The sequence below is a fragment of the Mangifera indica genome, chromosome 6, assembly GCF_011075055.1.
Source record: "Mangifera indica cultivar Alphonso chromosome 6, CATAS_Mindica_2.1, whole genome shotgun sequence".
Lineage (NCBI taxonomy): Eukaryota > Viridiplantae > Streptophyta > Magnoliopsida > Sapindales > Anacardiaceae > Mangifera > Mangifera indica.
The window spans coordinates 4,841,592-4,855,310 of record NC_058142.1 but is presented as its reverse complement, the minus strand read 5'-3'; the positions used below and the strand labels follow the sequence as shown (position 1 = coordinate 4,855,310).

At 32.7% G+C, this 13,719-nt stretch overlaps 2 protein-coding genes across 3 annotated transcripts; one reads left to right on the top strand and one right to left on the bottom strand.

Annotated features, from left to right (window-relative positions):
• The first annotated feature begins 811 nt into the window (after window positions 1-811).
• LOC123219156 (probable serine incorporator) lies at window positions 812-5,470 on the top strand. 2 transcript variants are annotated; one of them, XM_044640924.1, is made up of 7 exons: window positions 812-961; window positions 1,424-1,637; window positions 2,539-2,778; window positions 2,866-2,977; window positions 3,104-3,278; window positions 4,236-4,476; window positions 4,956-5,470. In XM_044640924.1, the coding sequence occupies exons 2-7, from the start codon at window positions 1,454-1,456 to the stop codon at window positions 5,240-5,242; spliced, it is 1,239 nt and encodes a 412-aa protein (XP_044496859.1). In that variant the 5' UTR covers window positions 812-961; window positions 1,424-1,453; the 3' UTR covers window positions 5,243-5,470. The 2 variants fall into 2 exon arrangements, with proteins under 2 accessions (XP_044496859.1, XP_044496860.1); XM_044640925.1 differs by lacking the exon at window positions 812-961 and adding an exon at window positions 1,057-1,077.
• Window positions 5,471-6,451: 981 nt separating this feature from the next.
• Window positions 6,452-13,719, bottom strand: LOC123217889 (ubiquitin receptor RAD23b). The gene is made up of 12 exons (XM_044638961.1): window positions 13,556-13,719; window positions 13,259-13,420; window positions 11,311-11,349; window positions 11,126-11,202; window positions 11,005-11,049; window positions 9,377-9,554; window positions 9,146-9,280; window positions 8,850-8,915; window positions 8,328-8,375; window positions 8,120-8,229; window positions 6,899-6,977; window positions 6,452-6,796 (listed from the first exon to the last, which is right to left on the bottom strand). Exons 1-12 carry the CDS (start codon window positions 13,619-13,621, stop codon window positions 6,680-6,682), a joined length of 1,122 nt encoding a protein of 373 aa, XP_044494896.1. The 5' UTR covers window positions 13,622-13,719; the 3' UTR covers window positions 6,452-6,679.

Here is a 13,719-nt window from a genome sequence, read left to right as displayed (position 1 = left end):
AAATGGGCTTTAAAAATTTAGCTTAAATAGATGAGTTGTAGCAAGTGACAAGTCTGAAATCTGAAACGTGTTACCCAAATAACTAGCTATGTGACAAAAATGCCCTTTTGTTTTTCTTTCTATGTCTAACATTTTTTTTTTTTGTTTATAAATTTGGCCAAAAACTTATTCCTAACCAAGCTTTGGTAAAATCCCAAATCTAAACGACTTATTCATCTTCTCCTCTAATAAAGATGAGTAGGGAAGAGAGTGGGAGATGACACACAAAGAATATGATCGAAGATAAGAATAAATATTAGGAAAAAATAATTACTTTCAAACTTTAGATAAAAAAAATTATTAGATTTTTAATTATTAAAAATAAAATAAAATAAATTTGTTGTTTTTTAAATATTTTTAATTAAATAATATTTTAATATTCAATTTTAATAATAAATTTTAATGAGAAAGTGAATACTTAAGATTTTAAAAATTAATGCATAGAAATTTAGAATTTTATCAACTCTTACATAAGGATAAGTCTTCCACCAATAAATTTTAAGGGTAAGATTACAACAAAAATATAACAAGAATTATTGAGGAAGGTCACAATCCTCAAAAATACACATTTCTAATAGTATATTTATATATTATAATAAAGGAAATTATTTTTTTGAGAAATATAATTACAGTATTTAGATACATTAATACAAAAATTGTAGAATTATAACACGTAATTAAAATAATTAAATCCTTAAATTTGCCAAAAAAACAATTTTAAAGATTCTAATGTGATGGCGGGTTTAATTGTATGATGTGGCGTGACATAGTAGCAACGGCAAAGATTCCAGCAAGTGCAGAAACTTTTATAAACCAAACCGCAGAGGATAACACACGTCTTGAGCCAGACCAAACGAGACCGTAGTGATCAGCTTCTTTATTCACCTTTATTTTTTTTCTTCAATTCGATCATATTTTTCAGGTAAAATCGAAATACAACCGATCTCTGATTTTTAATTTCTCAATTCTATTATTGATTTTTAATTATTTATAATTATATACGGAGACTCTTCATATTTCTTTTTTGGGTTTGATTTGGTAAGTTGTTTAATCGATTCTAATTTCTGGGTCGATTGTTAGAATTGTTGATCTTATTGTCTGGATTTTGATAATTTGTTCATAATTTGTTGAAATTTTTAATACCCAATTCATAATAAGGATGATAATGAATAAATTTTTATCATTTTGGTTGTTTCTTTGAATATTTGAAAGATTATGTTAAGGGTTTGGTTCAATTTGATTTGATTGATAGAATTATTATTTATATTACAACATGAGTTTTGATTATCTCTGGAGAATTTGTTGGAATTGATACTGCTTAGTTCATAATCTATAAGGATGATAGTGAACAAAATCTAATCTTATATATTGGATTTTGTAAAAGATTTGGGTTCAGTTGTGACAGAAGTTAGAGATGTGGGCAGCCTCTTGCCTTGCTTCATGCTGTGCAGCATGCGCTTGTGATGCCTGTCTCACTGTGGTGTCTGGGATCAGCAGGAAGTCAGCCAGGATTGCATATTGTGGGCTTTTTGCTCTTTCTTTAATTGTTTCATGGATTCTTCGCGAAGTTGCCGCTCCCCTCATGGAGAAGATCCCTTGTAAGCTACCTTTACAACTGTATATTGGCACTGATTGTTGTTGTTATTTATCTATATTTATGAATATGTTTAACTAGGGCCTGGGTTGTGTCAATTACAAATTTAGCAACCTCTTTGATTTGCAAGTTTTGTGTTAATCTCTGTTTTGAAGGGACATCTGTTCCAAATGGTAAAGCATATTACTAAACCAAATAATAATAATGTTAGTTAAAATTCAAGTTTTGAAATTCATGAGAAACCTTCATAAACATTTTGGAAAACCTCTTGTAAACCTCCTTGCATATAAGGTCTTTGATTTTTTACGAATAGGTTTGTCTATGATTAGCTTGTCTGTTTTGGTAGATGAAACTTACCCAAATATTTGTACTAACATATCCTCTCTTGTGTAAGATTGACCTTAGTCATAGACATGTCATTTGGGTCTAACTTAAGCCATTGAAGCCATAGATTTAATTTTGGTTAAGAGACTGGGGGAGGATTCTCAGGGTTCAGAGTTCTTAGTCTCACAAGCCTTTATACCTTATTGAAACATCTGGTAACAATAAAGCTTAAGCTTAGTTACTGCTTAAAAATAATGCTTAGCTCTATCAATTTGTATGCTTTAAACATATGAGCCAATCTTCTATGTATCACATGAAAATATTTTTTTCTGATATCTATTGATGGGTGAAGGAGTTGTCTTTCCATGTGATTTTGTGTTATGATTTTTGGTTTACTTGGTCATACCGATAGGATTTGCTTCAAGCATCTTTGGATGTTCTACTTCTCAGCTTTTAACGCTTACTTACATCTGATTTAATTTAAACTCAGTTCAATTAGTTAAAAGAGTTTTTGGACATTATCAAGTTTAGTATTGTTTAGTTTAATGATGAAACTAATCTTATTTTGGTTATTGGTACAGGGATTAATAATTTTCATCAGACGCCTGACAGGGAGTGGTTTGAAACAGATGCTGTGCTGCGAGTTAGTTTGGGAAATTTTCTCTTTTTCACCATTTTGTCAATTTCAATGATTGGTGTGAAAACTCAAAGAGATCCTCGTGATGGTTTACACCATGGTGGATGGATGCTGAAAATCATATGCTGGTGCCTTCTGGTGATTTTTATGTTTTTCCTCCCAAATGAGATTGTCAGCTTCTATGGTAAGCACTGTTCTGACCAGAGTTTCATTTGTTGATAATTAGATTATTTCTCATATTTAATCCATTAATAAAATCTTTTGTTGACAGAGTCAATATCAAAGTTCGGTTCAGGATTGTTTCTTCTTGTTCAAGTTGTTCTTCTGTTGGATTTTGTGCACAAATGGAATGACACATGGGTTGGATATGATGAGCAGTTCTGGTTAGTGTAGTGTTGGTTTTTTAGTAATTTTTTACTGTCCTATGCTGTGTTTACATGCTTTCACCAGTTTTCTTGTTTTTCCTTTTTCTTCTCTCCCCCATTTATTGCATTTCTTTGTTTGTATAGGTATGTTGCTTTACTAGTCGTTTCCCTTGTTTGTTACGTGTTGACTTTTGGCTTTTCGGGACTTCTTTTCCATTGGTTCACACCATCCGGTCATGATTGTGGGCTCAACACATTCTTTATCGTCATGACCTTGGTTTTTGTATTCCTATTCGCTGTGGTTGCCCTGCACCCTGCTGTAAGTGTAGCTTTGCGTTTATTATTCCCATCATTATTTATTTTGGTGTAGTTGCTTCTGTGCTTGTTTAAATCTTGTATATCAATGGTATAATATCATGCCAACATAGCAGTGGTGATATGGGATGATAGGTTGGCGGAAGATGTTCACAATTATGTTTGTTGGAAGGTCCTTCAATGGTGAAAATTGTAGCCCATTTTATCATGTTATCAGTCTTCACACTAGCCTTGGAAGAACTGAACTTTATATGTATATTTTATGGTTTGAGTATATTTCAGGCACAGGATGAGTGATAAGCAATTATCTGTTTACATCTTAGGCTATTTAAATCATGCTTTTTTAATATGTAGTTTGTTAGAACCTGGGTTTTGGGACACTTTTCGCAATTCTAGAGAGTGGGGCTTATTTTATGAAGGGTAGTTAGGGTTGTAAAATAGGAAAATGAAGAAAATTAGGGTTTTGGGCATTCTTTGGTTGTGAGCAGCCTTAGCCTTGGGGGCTGATTTGGGAGGTTTCCGACCTCTCGAATGGCTGGAATTGGGAGGCCATGGCTTCTTGAACTGTTGGTTTATCCTTGTAAGTATCCTTTATCAATAAAATCAGACTTAATTTACTCATTTACTTCGATTTCTTGTTGTGTTTGAGTGAAAGGGCTGGGTTCCTAACATTGTTGCAGTAAAATAGTCGTGCTAAGATGTTTTGATGACAGAAACAAAGGAGGTTTTGGTATTGAAACAAATTCCAATTCACATATGAAGTGTATAACCTTTGAGTCATCACGGTCCTCAATAATAAGGCAACTTATAAATTTCTTTTAACTAGCATATTCTTTTTCTATGACTAAACCTGCATATTTTGTTATTTTGTTCCTTGTACTGCTATATAGTGTTTCAGGTATTTCTTTCATAAAAATAAAAACACTTGACTTCTATTGTGGTGAACATTTTGATGTAACAGGTAGGTGGCAGTATTTTGCCAGCTTCAGTTATATCTTTGTATTGCATGTACCTCTGCTACAGTGGACTTTCAAGTGAACCAAGGGACTACGAATGCAATGGTCTCCACAGGCATTCCAAAGCTATTTCCACTGGCACCCTTACCCTTGGTCTGCTGACCACTGTTCTATCAGTAGTATATTCTGCAGTGCGTGCTGGCTCTTCTACAACTTTGCTTTCTCCTCCAAGTTCACCTCGTGCAGGTTAGTGTTGAGGAAATTGTGTAAATACATATGAGCTGGTTTTTTATGTTCTATTTTACGATGTGCATATGCTATGTGAATTGTATCTAAAGGCCCGTGCAGGTTAGTGTCGAGGAAATTGTGTAAATACATATAAGCTGGTTTTTTAAATTCTATTTTACAATGTGCATATGCTATGTGAATTGTGCCTAAAGCCCCCATGCTGAGTTTCTCAGAAAAATAATCTCTAGAATTTTGTTTTAACATTATTTTATTTTCTGTCACACCAAACTCATTTGTGTTTGTATTTTTAAGGAAATTCAATTTATTATGAATGAGGAATAAAAAGGATGTCAACCTTTGTATTACAAATTAATTATACAAATAAATATCAAGTTTGAAGCAACATAAGCATTTCCAAGCCCTACTTTCAAAAACAAAATGAGAAAATGTTTTTTTCATTTGAATCCTTATATGTGGGTTTTCTGTTGACAATACAGGAAAGCCGTTGCTTCCAATAGACGGCAAGAGTGAAGAGCCAGAAGAGAAGGAAAAGGCTAAGCCTGTGTCATATTCATATGCCTTCTTCCACATTATTTTCTCTCTTGCAAGTATGTATTCGGCAATGCTTCTGACTGGGTGGTCTACCTCAGTAGGGGAAAGCGGGAAGTTGGTGGATGTTGGTTGGTCATCTGTCTGGGTTAGGATTGCAACCGGGTGGGCAACCGCAGCTCTTTACATATGGTCTCTTGTTGCTCCAATTCTTTTCCCAGACAGGGAGTTCTAAGCCCTAAAAATATATTTGCATGCAATTATTATCCAAAGTACCACTCTGTATGTGTGATGAAGCTTTCTGAGCCCCAGACACGAGAAGATACTGTGTAAATACTGCTTATTATGTGGTAAAATAATACAGCTTGTGAAACATGGCTAAATTCCTGAATGGTGTATGTGCTTTGTTTAGGTTATTTATTTGTATTTTGAATTCATCTCTGAAGATTATAACCCTTTTACATGGTTGATGGTGTTTATATACTGTCAATCTTCTCCCGAAGCAGAAAGCAGTCAAATAATTCAACAGGTTTAAACCTCTAAACTTTAATTATTTCCATTCACCCCCTCCTCCCTTTTTAAAACTGTGTGGTAAGCATAGTTATTAATAACTTATAGCACATGATACAAATACTTTGATATAACGTGATACAAGTGAAAATTAATCTACAAAATGTATCAAAAGTTATACGATATAATAAATATATTATACAATATAAGATATTTATTAATAATTCAAATTGATACATTAATGACTTGATTAGATTATATTTAATAAATTTTAAAATTTAAAAAAAGTGTGATATTTTTTAATATGACGATATAATATCTAAAAAAAAAAATTTTTATTATTATTCATTTAAAAATACACACAATACAAAAATTAAATTTTTAGTTCGTTACACACAATTCAACAATCATTCCCAAAACAAGAGAACTTATTTGCAAAGGAGACTGAAAATTGAAAAAAAAAAAAGATCTTTTTCCAAAAACTTTCCCACACTCGACTAACAGAGACAAAGCGGTAAGATAAAATTTTATTTATATTTTTTATTCTATTTTGAGATTTTAAAGTTATGGGTTTTAGTTAAATGCACCAACAACATTTTCAATTTTCAACCATGTTTAATATTTAAACTAAATAAAACAGATTAAAAGATTCACAAAATCTATAAAAGAAACACAATAATATTCCAGGTCTGGGATAAATGCCAGTGATGATAACACACTTTAAACGGAGAGTGACTGTCGGAAGCTCCAAGCTCATTTGGACTCTTAGGAAAGCTCACATTCACGAGAAAAATATATAAAATAATTAAATAAATTTTATTGATCAAGCCCTCTAACTCAACGAGACTAAAATGCGTTAATTCAAATTGGTGGCCATTAAAACTCAATACATGCTCAATTAATATAGAAAAATAAATAATTAGGAGTGGGGAGATGGAGGGGGTAAATATAAGTTAAATTGCATAATTCTCAAAATTGATTTTCCATGATTCATCACAGTTCATAAATTAATCACTCCAAGGATTAACCAAGTAAGAAGCTGTAAAATATCCATCTAAAACCCAAAACTATAAATTAATTTCAATATTTCATCATCATAGCCAATAATTTAGTTAGTCCAAAACCTACCCAAGTAAAGATCTGAAAAACCGAAACTATGATTTCAATCCTCAAAATCTCCAGCGTTTTCCAGTAGGTAGTTGGCCGCCAATTCTTCGTTACGATCACATGCCAAAAATGCCTCAATAACAAGGGCTCTATCAAACCCCATGGCCTCCAGCTATAAGTGGGAGAAACTAATTAGTCAGGTTACAAGTAAAACAAACATGAAAAGTTTGGTAGATAAAAAATCGTCTATATATCACAGAAAAACATGACATACTCGTTGTATCGCCTCCTGTTCGGTGGGGGTGACATTGATTGCATGAGGCATGTCTTGCTCAGGCTGATCAAATATATCCCTAGAAAAAAAATTATTCAGATGCCACACAATTTTCAACTTCATGTATAAATTTACTTAAATGTTTAAAGCATGTCACACCAGACGAAGTATCTCTAAAACATGGTTTGTAAAACTAAAGTGAAAAGAGTTTCTGGAAACTAGACCATAAACTAATTCCTCGAGAAATCATATACAACTTAATTTTCAGTTCAAGAACTCGTACCATTAAACAAATAACACTATATTTACCAACTATAAAAGCTTATGTTGTATTAAATGAATTACTGAAATCTAGAATAAATTTAACAAATTTAATGGATAACACAGCATAACATATAACAAAGCAAAGTCAGTTTGTATGCATGACCATGAGTGTTGTGTTACTCCAGTATCAACACAATAGAGAAGTACATGGAATTAGTAGATTGTCAGACTTCCTGTGTCCATTATATTTGATAGCATCAGTAAAACACATTGAATTTTCAGGCATTTAAGTCTAAAAATATCTGATATCTAACACACATCAAAAGATTTCTGGCATAGATACTTTTTGAAAAAAAAAAAAAAATCCCCCAAGAATCTAAAATAAAAAGTTCATTACATCAAGATAATACTTATTATGTAACATTTTTGGGAATCATACCAGCTTCTACAGATAAAAGATAAGTCTTATTTTTTATTTTACTATAACATATGGATAACCTACAATAAAGCTTTTGCCGTTATTTTAAATTGCTCAAGAAATTTAAATATTTCATTAGATATTATAGGTAGATTTTAATACTTCCACTGAAAGTTTACTATGTTGGGGATATTTAAGATTATATTGTTTGTTTGGGAATGTAGGGTCTTCATGTGTTTTAAATATTGAATATCAATTATCTCTTCATGCTACACCTCTCCACTCTCATCTTACCCCATTTTTTTCCTTCTATATTATCTCCCCTTAATTTTCTATCTGTGATAATCAATATCACAAAGCAAAGATAGGGAAAGTGGATGGAAACTGAGGAAAGCAGAGAAAATATAGAGGAAACTTTGAGAAAGAAATTTATGAATATTCCATTCCTATTACATATTATTATCTAAAATGCTTCTAGAACTTTATTATAGATTCTCCATCAATATACCTAATATACTTATGTGCAATGTAGTACTCACCCTTCAGAGCCATCAATAGGTTCATTTATTAACTGAAGGAACTCCGCCTGGTGTTCTTGAATTAATCTTAAAAGCTGTGGGTTTTGCTTTCCAAGCTCCTGAAGCATAGGCTGTACCACAGAAATAGCAGTCTTAACTCCAAGCCAAGGTCACGATTAACTAAAATCAACTGATACAAAGCAAAAGAAGAAAAAGAAAAATTATAGACCTGTAAAATCTGTGGATTTGATTGCACCATTGAACGTAAAGCTTGAAACTGAAATGCAAATAAAGTTACAGAAAACAATTAGTCAGTGGCAGGAAAAAGTTTCAACAAGCAATTAAGTATATCAGGACCTAATTAAGCAATTCTTCAACATAAGCACTAAATATTATGAAATGCAACCATAACCCAAACTTTCTGAGCATATCGATGAATATCTATTTCAAAGATGTATGAATTGAAATATTATCAAATATACATAAAAACACGTATTTTTGAGTAGATTATGTCATGGTTCATTTTCTTATGATAAACATGGCCCATTACATTAACTTCAACACTGCTAATCCTACAAAACATCACCAACAAAATCATATTAAATGGAATGTACCCACACATGTCAACCCTAGGACAACAATTGAAAGGAAATTGAACATTCTGTCACTGCAATTGTGATGCTTCAATAGAATCAAATAAATAAAACAAATAGTGAAGAAACAACACTTAACAATAGATGAATAATCATACTTGTTGATTGTTTCTAAGAAAGTCCAAGGATCCAAGTCCACCACCAGCAGCACCTGAAAGTGTCTCCTGAAAGAGATTCCAGCTTACTTGAATTAAGATGTGCATAAAGAAAACATGTAAAAAAATGAACTCATCAAAACAGGCTATTCCCCATGCATAAAATGGCCAATCAAACTAATGTTGGTCCACACAGGGGTGGTGTTATGTGTGGGTTGCACATGCTCATGCCACAAACTGTGTATGCCTCTAAAATAGAGTAAGCAACCAATTGAATTCATCTTGAATCTAAAGTTCACCTGGGGAAACATATTCAAGGGAGCGGAATTAGGTAATCCAGAAACTGGTGGAGCTCCTGCTGCAACAGTTTCAGTTGCCTGGCTAGCCGGAAAGCGAGCCACCGGCACAGCAACTTCAGCCGTCTCAGGAATTCCCTGAAAGTAAATCAATATCAGTAATTAAAATTTACAACTTAACAAAATATATAAAACCATAAAAACTTTACAGAAAAGAATTAACAGAGGTTATACGGTGTATAAATAATCCACTGCTCGCTCTGGATTATTATAAGCTGCTTGAAGTGCACGAGTAACAGTTTCTTTGTCCCAGGTTCCGCCACCCATATCCATTATTTGTTGAATTGTTTGCTCAAGATCATTTCCGGAAACCAAAGTTGAAGCAGCTTGACCATAGGTGTCAGTATTTTCACTGCAGCACAAATGTAGTAAATTATGCATATCATAATTATTTACCATAATAACAATTAATTGAAAACTGACTGAATATTTTCTATTAAAAACATCTTATGGAAAAGAATGAGCAAAACAGTAATCAAAGTACTTTTTTTTTTTATTTCTCAAACTCTTTTGACATATTCTAATCAATCACATAGCTGTTTCTTATGCAGTCTACATTTTACAATTTATTACTAAACTGAAATAACAAATATTTTTTACAGAAAAATAAATAGTAGATTTATGAAATGTAAAATTCTAAGCAACAGCTTTCTCAAACAAACATATAGATCTTGTATCAATAAGCCCAGAATGTCTGCCTTCCCATCTTTAAGTATCGAATGATGGATTCATAAAATGATTTATCTAAAAAATAACCGGAACCTTTTAATTAATATACATATCAGCATAACTTCTCATATATGCAAAATGTGGCATAGAAACCAAAGGAAAATAAAATTACAACTTAGACAAATTAATTTTAGATATAATGTATCAGGACATCAACAAACGCACACTCATCTAACATTTAGATTTCATCTGGATAAAAGTCTCACACATCCTACATCCCTTTCTTCCAGCGCAAGTATTAAGTGTACAGATGGACACAGGCTAGAGTTAATTATACTCTACCATTGTCCTTCCTGACCTGTGGCCTGGATTGGGCACTCCCCATCTCCCATCCTTGGACCATAGAATTAAACATAAACCCCTGCCTTACCATGCATTAACAGGGCAATCAAACTTAACTTGGACCGCAAAGGAGACAAATAAATATAATATTTTGATAAAACCAAAACCCTGAGTTAGAGATTTAGTAGAGCATTTAATAATGATGATTACTGTATGCACTTGTCAATGCTCCTGACAAGTCTTACCCTATTATCATGCTCAAAAATTTGTAGAGAAGAAAGTGAGAAATTTTTTATTAGTTTTTACTCCGAAAACGAAGGGGAAAAAGGCAGTGCTTGATTTGCCCAGAATTCGTTGTTTAGTTGAGAACAGAGAGAATGATGGGAATGATGATTGAAACTAACAGATAATGTGGAGAAAATCCCTAACTTTACTTGCATTGTAAGACATACAAGTAATGGCAAGTAAAATAAGTGCATTTTTGAAATTATCTCCAATGGGGAACACACAATACCATTCTATCTCCCACCAGCAACAGATTGAAAAAAGAGAGATCTAGCAATCAAAAGTTATAAGCATAAAAATGACATATCATTGCTGGTAGAACTAAAATCTCACGCTTGACTTCAACTGCTGAAGCTACAAATCAGTTAAGTGCCAGCTGCTTAGGTCAGTTTCCTCATTAACCATGGAAAAGAATGTGCATTTTCAAAACTTCATCTCTATTCCAGTACGTATAACCATATATTAACATCAAAAGCATGATACTACTGAAGAGATAGAGCCCATACTTAGCAGCTGCCGCATCTGAAGCAGATGTGGTGGTATTTGGAGCCCTGAAAACAAATCATACAACAACATAAGATGAATCCAGTTCAAATCTTAAAATAAAATGAAAAGACTAAAACTTACGGTGCCTGTGCAGAGGTTTCTGTTGCAAGAGTAGAATTGGAGCTTGGTGCAGTTGTTGATGGAATAGTGGAGGCAGGCTGTCATTATAAAATGGAAGTGGTATTCATGTAGACCAAGGAAAAAAAAGAAAGAAAGAGAGACAGATATGATGTACGACAAACAGTCAGAATAAGCAGCAATAATACCGGAGCAGATGAAGCCCCAGCTGAGCCCAACGTCTTACTCTGTAAAATATACAAACACATTGAAGAGTGGCATTATAAATGCAATATAAAAAGGAATTAAAGATAAAGGCTACTTCAGGAAATTCTAGACCCTGTAAGATTATAAGTATGATTTATTCCCGAATAGGACCCCACATAGGCTGACAAAATTAGAAGCAAAATGTTCAAGGTCAAAGGTATTCATGACACTACAACAACATTTCATGCCAGTGATTCATAAATAGCTTTTTACATCTAGAAATGTCATAGCTTCAGAGTTTGCTAGAAACTAATGAAGTTGAGAGATTGCAACTCTTCTTTTATCACATGGACATGTCTATATGAGATTTGACTGATTAAGCTATAAAAGTCCTGCATATTATTCTTTGAACTACCTTTTCAGTAAATGTAAGACAATGTTCCAAAATAGTCAGAAAGAATACTAATCACTACGTTACAGAATCCCTACACTGATCAATGCTTCAGCTTCATTTCCCTTTCTTTTTAATAGTTAGCCAAACAACATTAAAATGAGAGAATTTTTTTTTTTTCAGGTAGTTCTTTTCGGTAATACTTGCAAAAATATCTATTAGAGCAAAATTAATACAAAACAATCTCATAATAATGTCCAGTTCGTAAAAGTTATTAATATTAGTAAAATAGTCATATAATTTGTGTTCTCGATAGCATACTGTTTTATACTAATAATGTAATAAGGATTTGTACACTTTTACAATTAAGGCAATCATATGCCACGTTATCAGTTTCTCTTTAGGTTTTTGTGTCAACTAAATTCCATGTGTCTGTTTTGTTATCCGTCACACATGGAAAGTAGTGATGAATTGATTAAGGAAATCCAGTCTTAGTGATATTTCTAAATTTAGGACTCTTTTATAATGTCTCGCTCTATCCATCAGAATTTTTTAATAACTCGGTAGAATTGATGTGACTGCTGTAGATGATCCGATAATGAATCTATGAATATTCCTCTTGATGGAAGAAGATTCTCTTTGAAAAATAGTTTGTCTCGACAGCTAAAGCTTGAAGAAATCCCCAGTAGGGGCTGGAGTATTTAAGCCCAATATGTTGTTGTATTTCTACATATACTTTGCTTTTTAACAACACTATTACAAGTACACCTATTTTGATTCCCAATACAGGTGCGAAAATAGGAACAAGAAACCACATACCTATGTATAGATTTACTGCAGACAACTCATTCACCAATTAGTAAATCCTTTCTCTAACTAATAATTTTTTCCAGTTTGTTAAAAAAAATAATGTAGTAAAGACAGAATCATTTATTAGCCAAACATAAACCTTTAAACAACAAATTTTCTATCCCTGAATGATAGCAATATTAAATACAAAATCCAAAGTTGATCACCAATGAACTTAATATTTGTATAAAATAACTAGAATGGATCTAAACCTATGGTTTGCAACAACATAAGCCAAAATCCAAGTAAATGTAACATTTTAATAGAAATTTGATATTTTTCTAAACAATGCATGTGTAGTAAACAATCCCAAACCTATGGCAGAAGCATAAACTAAATTCATAGAAACCTTCTAACATAAATTCTTTGACAAATCATTCACATCAATGTTAAGTCTCAAACTATTCCACAATTTCAATCTTGTGCACACATCCGAGGGCCAAAAACACATACTCTTCAATAAAATTTTTTTCAACAGAGCAAATGTAATATATCAATTTATTCCACCATCTCAAACCCTGTGCAGACTTATAAGTTTAACATTTTCACTACAATTTCCTTCTTAAACAATGCACACCTACTATTGCACTCATAGCATTCAACAGTCCTCTCCTACTTAAGAACTTAATAGAAAATTCATTTTCTCAATGATACAAATGCATTATAACCCTTAAAAGTTCACACAAGAATATGTAAAAATAAATAATTACCTTGCTAAGCATAACAACAAGAAAACCATCTTCAGAAACTTTATTATCAGCTAAAGTTGTCTCATCTTTCAACACTTTACCATTGTGAATTAACAACTGTTGTCCACACGGGTAATTATCTTTGCCTTGCACATCTTCTATGTTCTTCTTCACGGCCATAACCTTTAATTCGACGTACCAAATACGACAAGTCGTTTCATCAGTAAATGATAATAAATTTCAAACACTACTAACAAACAAATTTAAAATTTCTATTCACACAATCAACATAAACTGATTGTGAAAACGACGACGTACCGTATCAGAAGGCTGAACCTTAATCTGGAAATGGCTGCCCTTGAGAGTCTTTACAGTGAGCTTCATTTCGGCGAATTGGGAAGACGGATGAATTGACACGACAGCGGTTAATTTAGGTTGTGAAGTGAAGAAGAGAGACAGAGAGCCCTAAAAAGAGAACGCTT